Source organism: Schistocerca nitens, chromosome 4, assembly GCF_023898315.1.
Source record: "Schistocerca nitens isolate TAMUIC-IGC-003100 chromosome 4, iqSchNite1.1, whole genome shotgun sequence".
Classification (NCBI taxonomy): Eukaryota; Metazoa; Arthropoda; class Insecta; order Orthoptera; family Acrididae; genus Schistocerca; species Schistocerca nitens.
Window position 1 is genome coordinate 980,451,990 of NC_064617.1, and position 19,380 is coordinate 980,471,369.

The 19,380-nt window shown below is 45.5% G+C and overlaps 1 protein-coding gene across 1 annotated transcript in view; it reads left to right on the top strand.

Moving 5' to 3' along the window:
* The window catches only part of LOC126252738 (uncharacterized), a 175,975-nt gene that overhangs the window by 48,205 nt on the left and 108,390 nt on the right, over positions 1-19,380 (top strand). The window contains exons 3-4 of the mRNA XM_049953641.1: positions 12-132; positions 17,829-18,039. Of these exons, the coding sequence (XP_049809598.1) occupies positions 12-132; positions 17,829-18,039 (332 nt within the window). The remainder of the gene's footprint in view (positions 1-11; positions 133-17,828; positions 18,040-19,380) is intronic.

Consider the following 19,380-nt stretch of genomic DNA (forward strand, 5'->3'; position numbering starts at 1 on the left):
CGTATCCACAGTGCGTGCGGCGGCTGCCCCAGCAACCAGACGGCCTGCTTCGCACCGCAGTGCGTCGCTGCAGATGGCGTCGAGCGGGGCTTCATCGCCGTCAACCGACGCCTGCCCGGACCTTCCATACAGGTGAGCCTGGGCGTCTTCCCGTTCTCTCCTCTAAAACACCGTGAACTCTTTTCGGGGCGTTTACTTTGGATTTACGAGGATGAGTCAAATGAAAACCATAAATATTATTTATTGTGCAGAAGTGGTACAAAGCTGTATCACTTTTCAACATAGTCTCCCCCACGCTCAATCAAAGTCCTCCAGCGCTTACAAAGTGCATAAATTCCTTTAGAAAAAAAATCTTTTGGTAGTCCGCGCAACCACTCATGCACCGCGTGGCGTACCTCTTCATCTGAACGGAACTTCTTTCCTGCCATTGAGTCTTTGAGTGGTCGAAACATATGGAAATGACTTGGGGTAAGGTCTGGTGAGTATGGTGGATGAGGAAGACACTCAAAAGGCACGTCTGTGATTGTTGCAACTGTTGTACGGGCAGTGTCGGGCCTTGCATTGTCATGTTGCAAAAGGACACCTGCTGACAGCAATCCACGTCGCTTTGATTTGATTGCTGGCCGCTGATGATTTGTTTAGGAGATCTGTGTATGATGCACTGGTGATAGTGGTCCCTCTAGGCATGTAATGCTCCAAAATGACGCCTTTTTCGTCCCAAAAGAGAGTCAGAATAACCTTCCCTGCTGGTGGTTCTGTTCTGTTTGGTTTTGGTGATGAGGAATGCCGCCATTCCTTGCTCGCTCTCTTCGTTTCCGGTTGGTGGAAGTGAACCCAGGTTTCTTCCCCAGTAACGATTCTTGCAAGGAAGCCATCACCTTCTCGTTCAAAGTGCCGAATAATTTCTTCACAAGCCTCAAAACGTCGTTCTCTCATTTCAGTAGTCAGCTGCCGTGGCACCCATCTTGCAGACACTTTGTGAAACTGGAGCACATCATGTACAGTGTGGTGTGCTAACCCATGACTAATCTCTAAACATGCTGCAATGTCATTCACTGTCACTCGGCGGTTTTCCTTCACTGTGGCTTCAAATGCTGCAATGTTCTGTGGAGTCACAACTCGTTGTGCCTGACCTGGACGAGGAGCATCTTCCACTGAAGTCACACCATTTGGGAACTTCCTACTCCATTCGTATACTTGCTGCTGTGACAAACATGCATCACCGTACTGAACCTTCATTCGTCGATGAATTTCAATAGGTTTGACACCTTCACTACGCAAAAACAGAATAACAGAACGCTGTTCTTCCCTGGTGGAAGTTGCAAGTGGGGCAGCCATCTTTATACTGATACTGCAACGGTATGTGTGCATCTGCACTATGCTGCCATCTACAGGTCATTCTGCACGCTGCTTTACAGGATAACGGCGCGAAATTTAGATTTGTTATTACAAATTTAAGGTTTTCATTTGACTTTCCCTCGTATGTTGGGTCTTCCGTCTGTAACACCTCCGTTTATTTCGACCCGATATGATCTGATCGAATAGCAGCCCAATAATTATTATTGATGTGACCGTGTACCTAATGGGGCTGGCAATCGGAATTGACTGCTACGGAAGTTGTTACTTTCCAGTTCGTCCTTCTCAAATGCTGTAATAATGAAATGTCTGGTAACAAGAGAAACACCAACACAGTTTCACTAATTACGAACCTATATTCGTCTCAAAAACACAAAAGGGAGGAGACAGCCACTGCCTTCGTCATATATAACTAATTACGGCTAATCTCAGCACAGGCTTCCTCATTTTCCATTATCGTCACACGCTAATCCATCACTGCAATCCAACACTGCAATCCAACACTGCAATCCAAAATGATGCCGGCGCGGTAGACGCGAAACCAAAATATCGGCACTAGAAATATCACTGATCACTCTCGTAATTATACTTCTTCACTTTCCCGGTATTATTCTTGATGTGTCGGCAGCTGGGCCAACACCTTGTAGATAGAGGTGGCTTAAAGGGCACGCGAGACTAACGCAGACGGGCGTGAAGTAGTGGAACAGGATACGTAGTTAATGGTATGAAGAAAAGAACGGAGCTTCTCATATACTTATCTTTAATGTCTTCTTGTACATCTCTATGGTGAACACAAGTGAGACTCTAATTACAATCACTGTAAGGCTAATCTGTCTCTCGGCTAATGAGAGAGAAAGGCTTCGTACGTCTAGTCGCTAGCTCTGTCGTCCGTACAACTGGGCTGAGTTCGAGTCAGTCTCTCGAGACCTGCCTTGTGGTGGCGCTAGGTTTGCGATCACACAGTGGCGACACGCGGGTCCGACATGTACTACAGGACCGCGGCCGATTTAAGCTACCACCTAGGACGTGTGGTGTCTGGCTGTGACACCACAATTCTAGCACAAAGGGGTTAAACCGCGGCGATGGCGATTCCCTTCTCCGTTAAAGCCTTGCATTTCAACAACTGGCCTCCACACACCTCTACCCGCAACATGGCACTCGCTCAACTCCACACTCGCTCTCGCAACACGACACAATCGATTGTTCGCCCTATCGACCTGTGCCGAGTGCAAACTTATAGTAAGGGCCTACGGACGCCTTACACGTCACTGTACACTAACAAAGGAAGCATACAACTACAGGTGTCGGGCCTGGTGGTCAAGACTTAAGGGGTAAAGGGCGTGTCTCGAGAAAGGAAGATCGCGGGCTCCAATATCAGTCGGAACACGGAATATTCAAGTCTGCCTTTAAAAGTAGCCTTCACCTCTCAATGACGTGAAGATGTTGCGTTAAAGTGTAGGTCTCCTCTCCTTGGTGGGATTGCTTCGGTAGGTTAGGGGCACGCAAGACTGGCTCAAGGCTCTTGACCCAAATGGCTCTGAGCACTATAGGACTTAACGTCTGAGCTCATCTGCTCCCCCCCCCCCCCCCCCCCTAGAGCTTAGAACTACGTAAACGTAACAAACCTAAGGACATCACACACATCCATGTCCGAGGCAGGATTCGAACCTGCGACCGTAGCAGCTGCGCGGTGCCGGACTGAAGCGCCTAGAGCCGCTCGGCCACAGCGGCCGGCTACTCTTGAGGCACATGGAAGGATTATGAAATTCAGCAGGTAATGGAATTTACTTGTATGTAACACGACTGTAGTGTACACTTAACTGTTACAAGCACTTCTTTACTACGATGTACTTCTCAAGCGTTTCCGAGAAATCAGCGGTCAAATTGAGTCTCGTGAATACCACACCAGAGTGCTAACCGTCGAGCAGTGAAGTTAGTGCGACTGGTGTTAACAGTATTGCGTTCGAACATCGTTATTTCAAATGTTCAAATGTGTGTGAATTCCTAATGGACCAAACTGCTTAGGTCATCGGTCCCTAGACTTACACACTACTTATGCTGAGAACAACACGCACATCCATGCCGAGGGAGGACTCGAACCTCCGGCGGGATGTTCAAATGGCTCTGAGCACTATGGGACTTAACTTCTGAGGTCATCAGTCCCCTAGAACTTAGAACGACTTAAAACTAACTAACCTAAGCGGTTCCAGACTGTAGCGGCTAGAACCGCTCGGCCAGCCCGGCCGGCCCGGTGGGAGGGGCCGCGCAGTCCGTGACAGGACGCCTCAAATCGCGCGGAATAGCCGCTCTTCTGCGTAACATCGCCCACAGTTGGTATGACAGAAGATGAATTCTCATTTTTCAACAGTCCGCCCCCGATAGCTGAGTGGTCGGCGCGACAGAATGTCAATCGTAAGGGCCTGGGTTCGATTCCCGGCTGGCTCGGAGATTTTATCCCCTCAGGGACTGGGTGTTGTGCTAATCATCATCATTTTATATCCATCGACGCACAAGTCACTGAAGTGGCATCTAATCGAAAGACTTGCACCCAGCGAACGGTCTACCCGACGGGAGGCCCTAGTCACATGACATTTACGTTTTATCTTTCAACAAACATTCGTATTGCTACAAAGAATCCTGTGTTTACGGAAACAGTGAGAATGAAAGTGACACAGTGGTGGAGAGGTATAATTGAGGTATAATAAGGAATCGTGATGGAGTGGTTTACTTATCTGTACATTCATGCCCGGAAGTCATTGGCTTATAAATCTTAGACGTCATTAGTAGGCAGACAGCATTTGACTTTTTATCCGTCATGAAAGCATGGGAAACGTAGTATATTCCACATCACATCTGAAATTTAATAATGATGGCAGAAAACCTAGTTCATTAACAATTAAAATGAATGGCAGTGCAGAAGTAGGTTTCGGCGTAAACCATCTGTCTTTCAGCATAGATACGAATACCTGAGCTTCCAACTGATGCAGTAACAGGGCGGAATAGTAATACAGTTTTCTTGAGACAATATTTCATTCTTCCATGTATCTTGTGGAGGCATTGTGAGTTCGCTACAGCTAATTTTTAGTCGATAGTGTTAACAACGATGCTTTATGGCTGCCCCATGGCATAAGGTATTCAACTTGCTGGTATAACTTTTAAACTAGATTTCTGGAAACTGCTTATGTAGTCAAGCCTTCGTCTTCTTTTCATCTCTCCTCCCCCTTCCCCTCTTCCCTGCCCCCAGCTTCCACCATTGACTGCTGATCGTCATCATTAACCAATGACCATCTGTGGCTGCTGATCCTCATTATTGTCCACTGACCACCATCATTGACCAATGATCATCATCGCTGACCACTGACTGTCACTGACCAGTCTAGTGACCATCATTGACCACTGGTCATCGTCATTGACCACTGACCATCATTGACCCATTTACGAATCATCATTGGCCACAGAGCTATGGGTTATAGGGAATGGCTTGAGAATCATGGTTACAAGTTACAGAAGTTATTATTTAAGCAGTGGCACTAAGCAAGCTGCATGTATCTTAATTAGTAATCCAGACAATTTAGATGTGGAAATATTTAATTTGAAGTCTTATTATGCTTGCAAAGTGTGATAAATCTTACACATTTCGAGAAATAATGCAATTTTACTTTGCTTGAATTTTCACAGAGATCTGTAATTATACTTGCATGTTTACTATAAAAATTCAATCTGTGTATGTATGTGTGCGTGCTTTCATATTGTGTTTTTTAATTAGACGATGGTATTATTTAATAGTTGAATGAAAGAAATACGGTCTATAAACTTTTAGACGTTTAGAAAGCCTTGTCACCGTAGTTCTGATTCGTAAATGTTTCAAACTTAATCGAAAGTTGTTACTGTACACAACCTGTAGCTGATTACAAGCTTAAAGCAAGGGTTGACTTTATTTCGCGTTTATGAAGTTTTGTGGAATAGCATTTGAACTAAAAGTCACCTTTGATAACTGCATAGTACTAATGCGTTAGTTACACTGCAGGTTTCTGGATCATTTGGAATAAAAACAATAACTATTAATCAGTACTGACGATTATATTTTTATAATGTATAACAATTTAGGTGTAGAAATATTTGATTTGAAGGTTTCTTGTGGCGTACATCAAGCGCAGGGCTAATTAATTACATTCTTACAATGAGACAGGGTATCTGTTTCTTTGTGTGCTTACCTGCTCATCGTAAATTTTAGCTATCACATAATTCTTGCAGTTAAAAGTCTAGTCAGGCTAGTTTCACGAGTCGATTCCTTATGTCTACCTCCAAACGTCAACCGTTATCTTGTCTTGTTATTTAGAACTATTTACGTATGAAAACGGCACTGGGGGAGTACTTACTTTAGTGTTGACAACCATGTTTTAGCTGCTAATTTGACGAATATGTGTGTATGTGAAGAATTGCATTGCGATACTCGACATAATCAATACACTTTTTTGCATTCCTGACATATTTTTGTAGATATTTCCGACTTGTAAAGAACATTCTGACACTTGGCGAAGATCGTAGCAAAGGAAAATAATTAATGTGTGGCTTCTTAAGCCAAGTGTGGTACTGAGATGATGGCAACAGGTGACTTAAAGCAGCAGTTGACTTTATTTCACGTGTTTGAGGTTTTGTGGAATAGCATTTAAACTAAAAGTCATATTTGACAACAGAATATTAGTAATTCGTTAATTACTCTGCATAAGCAAACATTGGCTCTTAACTGCTTATCGAGAATGTGTCTTACAATCATTGTCATATTACACTGTACAAGCAAACATTGGCTTTTAACTAGTTACGGGGAGTATGTTATTTACTCGTAGTAATATCCCACAGCGGAAGATATATAGGGTGTCTCTCCTAAGAGCAGTCAGACGCATTTTATTTGCTGTTTTCGCGGATGTCTGAAATTTCGTGCCGGCCGCTGTGGCCGAGCGGTTCTAGGCGCTTCAGTCTGGAACAACGCGGCTGCCACCGTCGCAGGCTCGAATCCTGCCTCGGGCATGGATGTGTGTGATGTCCTTAGGTTAGTTAGGTGTAAGTAGTTCTAAGTCTAGGGGACTGATGACCCGATGACCTCGGATGTTAAGTCCCATAGTGCTTAGAGCCATTTGAACCATCTGAAATTTCGGTTTTGCAATTTGTAACTCGAGTCTGCCCAAACGAATAAGTACAGCTCATCAAATGTCGTGCGGCGCGCTGTGTCAATGAAAAGCGTAATGGGAAACAAATGAAGCTTGCAGATGACACTGGACGTCTCATGAGATACGCGACGAGTAGTATTCATTTGGCCTGACTCCAGCTACACATTGTAAAACTGAAATTTCAGAGATCTGGCGAAAAACTAGAGAAACTGCTTCTGAGGACTGTTAGGAGAGGAACCTTGTGTAGCTTTCAGTGAAATTTTGACAAGTTGTCATTATTTCACGCAGTAGAGATAATTCTCTAAGTATGTGACATCTTTATTGATAAATAATTCAGGTCGTTCGGGTATTTTTGAGTACAGCCAGATAGCCCGCATTGTAACTGGCTTTTCCATTTTAATGGTAAATAAAATACTAAGCTCTGATTGAAGGAGAGAAGAGAGACGTGTGTGACGTATTTTTCGACAAATAATTCAGGTCATATGAACAATTCTAAGCACTCTACGGATAATGCACCACACTAGTTGGCTCTTCCATTTTAATGGTGGGTAGAACACTAGGCTGTGATTGAATGACAGCAGAGCGGGTGTTTGATGTATTTCTTGATAAATAACACAGATCGTTCAGATACTTTTGAGCACCGACCTGATGGGGTTCCATCGTAACTGGGTCTTTCGTTTTAATGATGGTCAAAGTACTAGGCTCTCATTGAAGCAGAGGAGAGAGGGGTGGTACACGGTGCTGGTTGTGTCGTGTGTGTATGTTCGTGGTTAATATCTTTGCCATTTTTCATGAACACGTCATTTTTATGCATCACTATGACACGCCGCTGTAGTTGGCTGGGGAGGAGAGGGGGGATGGAAGAAGGGAGCATGGTTTTTTCATCGTCACGCTAGCATAACTGAACTGTTTCTACCATCTTCGATTTTTCATTGGTTGTTTTATTTTGTTGCTGGAGCGAGGAGTGGGAGGGGAGCGTCCGAGAGGAGAGAGGGGGAGAGGATGGGAGAGGGGACGTGAAGGAGTGGAGGGGTAGGGAGGGTGCGGGAGGAGAAGGACTTCATGATGTCCTAGATAAGTGGGTGTAGCTCATGGAGAGGTCAGTGACCTGCATCGTCTGATGTCGAGGGTCACTTCATAAGAAATGCACACTATTTTTGTAAAAATACAGTTTTCATTCTGCTTATGTGAAAGTTTCACTGTGTGCAGATACGCCCTTCCCGCTTGTTTTCAAACTTAGTTCAACATGTTCCCGTGAGTGGCGCCGTCACAGCATATCTTCAAGATGGCTACTACACTTGACGTTCGTCAGAAGCAACGTGCTGTCATAGAATACCTGTGCTGTGAAAACGAGACAGTGGGAAACACCCACAAGAGGTTCAAAAAGGTGTATGGAGATGCTGCTGTCGATCGCAGTACAGTTAGTCGGTGGGCAAGCAGGTTACGTCATGAGAGCGCGCACGGCAATATTGAGCATTGTCCTCGCAGCGGCAGGCCTCGTACTGCACACACTCCAGACAATGTGCAAGGAGTCAACGAATCGGTCACTGCTGACAGACGCATCACAGTGAACGAATTGTCACGCTACGTTGGGATAGGGGAAGGAAGTGTTTGCAGAATACTGAAAGCGTTGGCGTTAAAAAAGTTTTGTGCCAGGTGGGTTCCCAGGATGTTGACAGTGGCTCACAAAGAAAGAAGAAAAACGGTATGCAGCGAGCTTTTGGAACACTACGATAATGGTGGAGATGAATTTCTTGGAATAATTGTGACGGGTCATGAAACATGGCTCCATCATTTTTCACCAGAGACGAAGAGGCAGCCAATGGAGTGGCATCATGCAAATTCTAACAACCCTACCACAACAAAGGTCAAAAATTAATTATGATTGCAGTGTTCCTCACGCTACTAAATATTGCACTTTCGGACAACAACAACGTTATATTATGTGGCAGGTGTCATTAGAGCACAGTTAATAAAGTCATTTCTTGAAATAATGGATAAACTAGGCACTGATCTTTTAGTGTTTCCCACGCTGGTGTCGTTGTGAACTCATGGCTCAATCGTCGAAAATCTAGGTGGTGATGATTGCAAGCTCGGATGCAAAGAGGCCTAGGTGTTATTCTGCGATATTCAAAAGTCTTATACACTCCTGGAAATTGAAATAAGAACACCGTGAATTCATTGTCCCAGGAAGGGGAAACTTTATTGACACATTCCTGGGGTCAGATACATCACATGATCACACTGACAGAACCACAGGCACATAGACACAGGCAACAGAACAGAGCATGCACAATGTCGGCACTAGTACAGTGTATATCCACCTTTCGCAGCAATGCAGGCTGCTATTCTCCCATGGAGACGATCGTAGAGATGCTGGATGTAGTCCTGTGGAACGGCTTGCCATGCCATTTCCACCTGGCGCCTCAGTTGGACCAGCGTTCGTGCTGGACGTGCAGACCGCGTGAGACGACGCTTCATCCAGTCCCAAACATGCTCAATGGGGGACAGATCCGGAGATCTTGCTGGCGAGGGTAGTTGACTTACACCTTCTAGAGCACGTTGGGTGGCACGGGATACATGCGGACGTGCATTGTCCTGTTGGAACAGCAAGTTCCCTTGCCGGTCTAGGAATGGTAGAACGATGGGTTCGATGACGGTTTGGATGTACCGTGCACTATTCAGTGTCCCCTCGACGATCACCAGTGGTGTACGGCCAGTGTAGGAGATCGCTCCCCACACCATGATGCCGGGTGTTGGCCCTGTGTGCCTCGGTCGTATGAAGTCCTGATTGTGGCGCTCACCTGCCCGGCGCCAAACACGCATACGACCATCATTGGCACCAAGGCAGAAGCGACTCTCATCGCTGAAGACGACACGTCTCCATTCGTCCCTCCATTCACGCCTGTCGCGACACCACTGGAGGCGGGCTGCACAATGTTGGGGCGTGAGCGGAAGACGGCCTAACGGTGTGCGGGACCGTAGCCCAGCTTCATGGAGACGGTTGCGAATGGTCCTCGCCGATACCCCAGGAGCAACAGTGTCCCTAATTGGCTGGGAAGTGGCGGTGCGGTCCCCTACGGCACTGCGTAGGATCCTACGGTCTTGGCGTGCATCCGTGCGTCGCTGCGGTCCGGTCCCAGGTCGACGGGCACGTGCATCTTCCGCCGACCACTGGCGACAACATCGATGTACTGTGGAGACCTCACGCCCCACGTGTTGAGCAATTCGGCGGTACGTCCACCCGGCCTCCCGCATGCCCACTATACGCCCTCGCTCAAAGTCCATCAACTGCACATACGGTTCACGTCCACGCTGTCGCGGCATGCTACCAGTGTTAAAGACTGCGATGGAGCTCCGTATGCCACGGCAAACTGGCTGACACTGACGGCGGCGGTGCACAAATGCTGCGCAGCTAGCGCCATTCGACGGCCAACACCGCGGTTCCTGGTGTGTCCGCTGTGCCGTGCGTGTGATCATTGCTTGTACAGCCCTCTCGCAGTGTCCGGAGCAAGCATGGTGGGTCTGACACACAGGTGTCAATGTGTTCTTTTTTCCATTTCCAGGAGTGTAGATGTGTTTCACAAACCATTCTTGAAGATTAAACCTTTGAAAGTTAGGACAATGGTGATGTAAAAAAGTAATCAGCACTCCGAATTTAAGTTACACTTCTTTTTTATTGCTTTTGTTGCAATATCACGCAAGTTATTCTAAAACATCACTTCAGAATACAAAACATACTTGAAAACATCTTCCTCACTGTTAAAGTTCACATTTCATAAACTGACTACAATTTGCGTCTTTTCAACATGACGACCAAGACTTGACTTTCTAATAACCGCTTCCGCGCCCAAAAATCAGGGTTACAAGTACGACAAAGAGCATAGTGACAAAAGAAAGAATACACATAAGAATAATATCATTGCAATGTAAACATATCGGTGTATCAAAGTACCTCTACATTAATGAAATCAAATCTGAATGTTGTCTCAGAAATATGTCAACTACCCCACAGAAGCACAGGAGAATATTGTTGGTATCGAGAGGCTCAGGTGAGGTGCCGTAATGGTTACGTAATTCAAGTACCCCACCAAAGAAAAAATATTTCAAAACCACACCTTCTGCTGGAAAAGTTATGGTTCAAATGGCTCTGAGCACTATGGGACTCAACTTCTGATGTCATTAGTCCCCTAGAACTTAGAACTAGTTAAACCTAACTAACATAAGGACAGCACACACATCCATGCCCGAGGCAGGATTCGAACCTGCGACCGTAGCGGTCTCGCGGTTCCAGACTGCAGCGCTTAGAACCGAACGGCCACTTCGGCCGGCGGAAAAATTATGGCTACGGTGTTTTTCGATTCCGAAGGACTCTTTCTTGTGGACATCATGCCAAGTGGAACCACCATAAATTGTGATGTATATGTGATGACACCGAAGAAACTTCAAGCTCGACCGAGTCGTGTTCGACCAGATCGGCAAAAGCAGGATGTTTTGCTGTTGCACGACAATGCAAAGCGACAAGTCAGTCAACAAACCAGAAAACTCGGATGTACAACACTGAAACACCCGCCTTACAGTCCTGACCTGGCTCCACGTGAGTGTAATCTCTTTGGGAAACTGAAAGACTCTCTTCGTGGAACAAGGTTTGAAGATAATGACTGTCTTGTGCACGCTGCCAAACAGTGGCTCCAACAGGTTGGTCCAGAATTTTACCGTGCGGGTATACAGGCGCTGGTTCCAGGATGGCGTAAGGCAGTTGAGAGGGATGGAAATTATGTGGAGAAATCAAAATATTGAATAAAAATCTCTCGGTGTACATGCCGTGTCAATTCAGGATAAAACTCGAAGCTTTCGACCACTACCTCCATGGTCGTCGTCAGGGCTAAAACTGACTGTCGTGAACTAGCGAGGCTCCCACTTTTACATGCAAAGGACGGCTTCTGATTGGCTGGAATACGTCATAGCAACAGCGATATGGCGCGTAGTGACGTGGTGCCCTCTACTTCCATAGATGTAGATTCTATCCCGCGTTGCTTGCAGCGCCATCCCTTGAATCAGGAGGTACAGTGCAGGAAGTTTTTCTCTGCGATTTTTCTTTGTCCAGTGCACTCATCCAAGTGTTGCTAAGTGCATAGCCGTTGTCTCTGTTGAAGTTATTATCGCTAAGTCTAATTTCGACTGCTTCCCGGATCACAGAGTCCCAGTAATTCGATGCGTGGGCTATTACTGTGGTTTCTTCAAATAAAATCGTATGCTTGTTAAGCAGGCTATGTTCAGCCACCGCTGATTTTTCCAAATACCTGTATTTCAGGTGGTGCTGGTGCTCGATGCAGCGGTCGGCAACGGTTCTTACAGACTGGCCCACGTAATTCTTGCCGCATTCGCAAAGTGGGAGCCTCGCTGGTTCACGACAGTCAGTTTTAGCCCTGACGACGACCATGGAGGTAGTGGTCGAAAGCTTGGAGTTTTATCCTGAATTGACGCGGCATGTACACCGAGAGATTTTTATTCAAGAAATACGTCGTGAAAGACGTTGTAGCCAAATCAAAATATTGTTCCTAAAGGATGTATCTACACACTGTAAAACTTTCAAATATGTAGAATAAAAGATGGGATTTAAAAAAAATGGTGTGCATTTCTTTTGGTGTGACCCTCGTAAATAAAGTAAGCCAGAACTTACAACATAAACAAAGTGTACCAGTATCCCCAAAGCCTACCTACTGATGTACCTACGTGTCTCCTGAACGCGAACAGATGTTTCCCCAAGTCGGCTTCTAACTATAGTTCTGCTCTTCTGTGGGTAATTAGTGTTTGTCTTTGGCAGTTAACAAGACTGACTTGATCTAATAGTTCTCTGATGTTCACATGTGTCACCACCTGCGTTCTCTGCTGCCACTGTATACAGGGTGAGTCACCTAACGTTACCGCTGGATATATTTCGTAGACCACATCAAATACTGACGAGTCGATTCCACAGACCGAACCTGAGGAGAGGGGCTAGTGTAATTGGTTAATACAAACCATAAAAAAATGCACGGAAGTATGTTTTTTAACACAAACCTACGTTTTTTCTAAATGGAACCCCGTTAGTTTTGTTAGCACATCTGAACATATAAACAAATACGTAATCAGTGCCGTTTGTTGCATTGTAAAATGTTAATTACATCCGGAGATATTGTAACCTAAAGTTGACGCTTGAGTACCACTCCTCTGCTGTTCGATCGTGTGTATCGGAGAGCACCGAATTACGTAGGGATCCAAAGTGAACGGTTATGGACCTTAGGTACAGAAGAGACTGGAAGAGCACATTACGTCCACATGCTAACACCTTTTTATTGGTCTTTTTCACTGACGCACATGTACATTACCATGAGGGGTGAGGTACACGTACACACGTGGTTTCCGTTTTCAATTACGGAGTGGAATAGAGTGTGTCCCGCCATGTCACGCCAATAGATGTTCAATGTGGTGGCCATCATTTGCTGCACACAATTGCAATCTCTGGCGTAATGAATGTCGTACACGCCGCAGTACATCTGGTGTAATGTCGCCGCAGGCTGACACAATACGTTGTTTCATATCCTCTGGGGTTGTAGGCACATCACGGTACACATTCTCCTTTAACGTACGCCAGAGAAAGAAGTCCAGAGGTGTAAGATAAGGAGAACGGGCTGGCCAATTTATGCGTCCTCCACGTCCTATGAAACGCCCGTCGAACGTGTACCTCACCCCTCATGGTAATGTACATGTGCGTCAGTGAAAAAGACCAATAAAAAGGTGTTAGCATGTGGACGTAATGTGCTCTTCCAGTCTCTTCTGTACCTAAGGTCCATCACCGTTCCCTTTGGATGCCTACGTAATTCGGTGCTCTCCGATACACACGATCGAACAGCGGAGGAGTGGTACTCAAGCGTCAACTTTAGGTTACAATATCTCCGGATGTAATTAACATTTTACAATGCAACAAACGGCACTGATTACGTATTTATTTATACGTTCAGATGTGCTAACAAAACTAACGGGGTTCCATTTAAAAAAAACGTATGTTTGTGTTAAAAAAACATACTTCCGTGCATTTTTTATGGTTTGTATTAACCAATTACACTAGCCCTGTCCTCACGTTCGGTCTGTGGAATCGATTCGCCAGTATTTGATGTGGTTTACGAAATATATCCAGCGGTAACGTTAGGTGACTCACCCTGTATATGTTTTGAAGTGCGGTACGCCGAGCGCCACATAAAGAGCGACTGTTCCGTGACCCTTTTGATAAGACACAGTACATACAGTTCCGTACAGTAAATGGTATGACGCCATTAATAAATATAGACCTTAATCAGAAGCATATAGCAAAGGTAGAATATTCAAAAATTTTAGGTGTGTCCATTGATGAGAGATTAAATTGGAAGAAACACATTGATGATCTGCTGAAACGTTTGAGTTCAGCTCCTTATGCAATAAGGGTCATTGCAAATTTTGGTGATAAACATCGTAGTAAATTAGCTTACTACGCCTATTTTCACTCATTGCTTGCATATGGCATCATATTTTGGAGTAATTCATCACTGAGGAATAAAGTATTTATTGCACAAAAGCGTGTAATCAGAATAATAGCTGGAGTCCACCCAAGATCATCCTACAGACATTTATTTAAGGATCTAGGGATATTCACAGTAGCTTCTCAGTATATACAGGGTGTTACAAAAACGTACGGCCAAACTTTCAGGAAACATTCGTCACACACAAATAAAGAAAACATGTTATGTGGACATGTGTCCGGAAACGCTTAATTTCCATGTTAGAGCTCATTTTAATTTCGTCAGTATGTTCTTCCACCTACGCTCAATGGAGCACGTTATCATGATTTCATACGGGATACTCTACCTGTGCTGCTAGAACATGTGCCCTTACAAGTACGACACAACATGTGGTTCATGCACCATGGAGCTCCTGCACATTTCAGTCGAAGTGTTCGTACGCTTCTCAACAACAGATTCGGTGACCGATGGATTGGTAGAGGCGGACCAATTCCATGGCCTCCACGCTCTCCTGACCTCAACCCTCTTGACTTTCAGTTATGGGGGCATTTGTAAGCTCTTGTCTACGCAACCCCGGTACCAAATGTAAAAACTCTTCGTGCTCGTATTGCGGACGGCTGTGATACAACACGCCATTCTCCAGGGCTGCATCAGCGCATCAGGGATTCCATGCGACGGACGGTGTATGCATGTATCATCGCTAACGAAGGACATTTTGAACATTTCCTGTAACAAAGTGTTTGAAGTCACGCTGGTACGTTCTGTTACTGTGTGTTTCCCTTCCATGATTAATGTCATTTGAAGAGAAGTAATAAAATGAGCTCTAACATGGAAAGTAAGCGTTTCCGGACACATGTCCACATAACATTATTTCTTTCTTTGTGTGTGAGGAATGTTTCCTGAAAGTTTGGCCGTATCTTTTTGTAACATCCTGTATATACTCTCTTATGAAATCTGTTATTAACAACCAAATCCAATTCAAAAGTAATTGCAGTGTGCATAACTACAGTACTAGGAGAAAGGATGATCTTCACTATTCAAGATTAAATCTAACTTTGGCACAGAAAGGGGTGAATTATACTGCCACTAAAGTCTTTGGTCACTTACCAGATAGTCTACATCTACATCTACATTTATTCTCCGCAAGCCACCCAACGGTCTGTGGCGGAGAGCACTTTACGTGCCACGGTCATTACCTCCCTTTTCTGTTCCAGTTGCGTATGGTTCGCGGGAAGAACGACTGCCTGAAAGCCTGCGTACGCGCTCTAATCCCTCTAATTTTACATTCGTGATCTCCTCTGGAGGTATAAGTAGGGGGAAGCGTTATATTCGATACCTCATCCAGAAACGCACCCTCTCGAAACCTGGACAGCAAGCTACACCGCGATGCAGAGCGCCTCTCTTGCAGGGTCTGCCACTCGAGTTTGCTAAACATCTCCGTAACGCTATCACGCTTACCAAATAACCCTGTGACGAAACGCGCCGCTCTTCTTTGAATCTTCTCTATCTACTCTGTCAACCCGACCTGGTACGGATACGACACTGATGAGCAATACTCAAGTATAGGTTGAACGAGTGTTTTGTAAGCCACCTCCCTTGTTGATGGACTACATTTTCTAAGGAATCTCCCAATGAATTTGAACCTGGTACCTGCGTTACCAACAATTAAATTTCATATGATCATACCACTTCAAATCGTTCCGCACGCATACTCCCAGATATTTTACAGAAGTAACTGCTACCAGTGTTTGTTCCGCTATCATATAATCATACAATAAAGGATCCTTCTTTCTATGTATTCGCAATACATTACATTTGTCTATGTTAAGGGTCAGTTGCCACTCCATGCACCAAGTGCCTATCCGCTGCAGATCTTCCTGCATTTCGCTGCAATTTTCTAATGCTGCAACTTCTCTGTATACTACAGCATCATCCGCGAAAAGCCGCATGGAAGTTCCGACACTTAGTATCAAAAGTGTGACAGATAACCAAGTATTTTGAGGAGAAATTAAAAGAATTTCTGAATGACAACTCCTTCTACTCCATAGAGGAATTTTTAGATATAAATTAAGAAAAAAAAGAGAAAAAAACCAAACAAAAAGGTTAAAAATATAAAAAATAAAAGTTGTTATATTAACTTAATTAGGTTGTTAAATTAACCTAATTATGTCATGTATTGGAAAATTTGACTCGTTGCACATCATTACGAAATATCGTATTCATGATCGACGGGACTAGTGTTAATCTATGTGATTCTTGAGTTTCTCCCGGCGTATTTGATAATCAAAATACCCACGGGTGTACTGCCGGTCTACAGTGTCCAACGGGCACAATATTTCGGCGATCATACATGTCGCCATCATCAGGTGAACTGACGGACTGAGCTCCTGTGAACGTGCCGGCACGGAGATCCGTACACTATGGCTGCTCAGGGGGAACTGGGTTCGGTCGCGGCGGCGGCGGATTTAAATACCCTCCGCCCGCGGCGCGCTCACTCCGCCGTCCGCGCCCCGCGCCACGGTCGCGCGGTGGAACAGATTGCGACGGCGTCTGAGATGACGTCGGTGTGATGGCTCTGTCCGCCGTGGTCGTCACAACTATACATTTGCTCGATTTACTCTCGATTAACACGATCGCTGGTTCCCAAGCCTTGCTAAGATTATAGCCACAGTCACAGTTTATGAGGTCGTCATTGGTGCGAATTTCGATGGCCTCTCTAACAACGCTGTCCCAGTATCTCGACGTCTGTACCAGAATCCTCGTGCGTTCATACTCCATAGCGTGATTTTCCGACAAACAATGTTCAGCGACCGCCGACTTGCTCGGATACATCAGTCGAGTGTGCCTCTGGTGTTCACGGCATCGATCCTCGACGGTACGCATCGTCTGACCAATATACGACTTGCCACATTGACACGGAGTCTGGTACACGCCGGCCTTCCTCAAACCGAGGTCATCTTTGGCGCTCCCCACCAGTGCACGAGTTTTATTCGGAGGACAAAACACCGTTCCGACCCGGTGTTTCTTCAAAATGCGGGCGATCTTTCCCGAGAGTGCGCCTGTACATGGGATAAACGCAGTGCCTACCTCCTCCCTCGTGATTTCATCCATCTCCACAGGTTGTGATGTAGTGGTTGGGCGGAGAGCACGTTGAATCTGCCACTCTGAGTACCCATTTTTTCGAAATACAGTTCTCAGATGTTCCAATTCCTGGGGTAGACTCTCTGCGTCAGAGATAGTGCGCGCCCTATGTACTAGAGTTTTAAGTAAGAGGGTAAACTACCTTTCCTTCACGTCTTGGTCAAGAGAAGGACTGACGGCACCCTAGGTCATGGGGTGTTTCGGAAGACAACGCACACTGATCTGTATTTGCACGCAGACAGCTGCCACCACCCTTCACAGAGGAATGGGGTATAGTTGTGACGACCACGGCGGACGGAGCCATCACACCGACGTCATCTCAGACTCCGTCGCAATCTGTTCCACCGCGCGACCGTGGCGCGGGGCGCGAACGGCGGAGTGAGCGCGCCGCGGGCCGAGGGTATTTAAATCCGCCGCCGCCGCGACCGAACCCAGTTCCCCCTGAGCAGCCATAGTGTACGGATATCCGTGCCGGCACGTTCACAGGAGCTCAGTCCGTCAGTTCACCTGATGATGGCGACATGTATGATCGCCGAAATATTGTGCCCGTTGGACACTGTAGACCGGCAGTACACCCGTGGATATTTTGATTAGTGTTAATCTAATCTAATGTGTGGGTGGTCAGGTGTGCGAGGGCGACCGCGTGGTGGTGGACGTGGAGAACCGGCTGCCGGGCCACAGCACGGCCCTCCACTGGCACGGCGCGCTGCAGCGCCTCTCCCCCCACATGGACGGCGCGCCCGGCGTCACGCAGTGCGCCATCCCGGCCGCCACCACCTTCCGCTACGACTTCGTCGCCGACACGCCGGGCACGCACTTCTGGCACTCGCACGACGGTGCGTACCGCTGCCTGCCCGCCTGCTTGCCTGCCTTCCTGCACACACTTAGCACACTGTGCGGGGTGGTCGCGCAAACACTTGTCAGCACGGGATAAAAAGTTCTATTTCAAATGTTGATGGTGTTGGGACAGCAACCAGCCACAAATTTACTTTCAGTTCCTTTATTCAAAGGGTACCGTTACTGGTTTCGAATCGTTGTGATTCATCCTCAGACGTTTTACACGCTTTCCTTATCACATGTGGTGTTTTTTTTACAGGTTAATCGTCCTAAAATATAAATAATACATAAGTATAAAGATGCCACACACAGATTAGTTGAAATAAGTGGTTCATGTACCGTTAAAACAAAAGCTGACTCCTCAAACTGGCGGGGGTGGGGGGGGGGGGGGGGGCTATCAACTACGGGGTCCCACAGGGTTCGGTCTTAGGTCCTTTACTGTTCTTGATTTACATTAATGACTTACCATTCCACATTGATGAAGATACAAAGTTAGTTCTTTTTGCTGATGATACAAGTATAGTAATAACATCCAAAAACCAAGAACTAAGTGATGTAATTGTAAATGATGTTTTTCACAAAATTATTAAGTGGTTCTCAGCAAACGGACTCTCTTTAAATTTTGATAAAACACAGTATATACAGTTCCGTACAGTAAATGGCACAATTCCAGTAATAAATATAGACTTTGAACAGAAGTCTGTAGCTGAGGTAGAATTTTCAAAATTTTTAGGTGTCCATTGATGAGAGGTTAAACTGGAAGCAACACATTGATGGTCTGCTGAAACGCCTGAGTTCAGCTACGTATGCTATTAGGGTTATTGCAAATTTTGGTGATAAGAATATCAGTAAATTAGCTTACTATGCCTACTTTCATTCACTGCTTTCGTATGGCATCATATTCTGGGGTAATTCATCGTTGAGTAGAAAAGTATTCATTGCTCAAAAACGTGTAATCAGAATAATTGCTGGAGCCCACCCACGGTCATCCTGCAGACATCTATTTAGGGATCTAGGGATCCTCACAGTAACCTCACAGTATATATATTGACGTATGAAATTTGTTGTTAATAATCCAACCCAATTCAAAAGTAATAGCAGCGTGCAAATCCATAACACCAGGAGAAAGGATGATCTTCACTATGTAGGATTAAATTCTGACTTTGGCACAGAAAGGGGTAAATTATGCTGCCACAAAAGTCTTTGGTCACCTACCAAACAGCATCAAAAGCCTGACAGATAGCCAACTAACATTTAAAAATAAATTAAAAGAATTTCTAGGTGACAACTCCTTCTACTCATTGGCTGAATTTTAAATATAAATTAAGGGGAAAAAACTT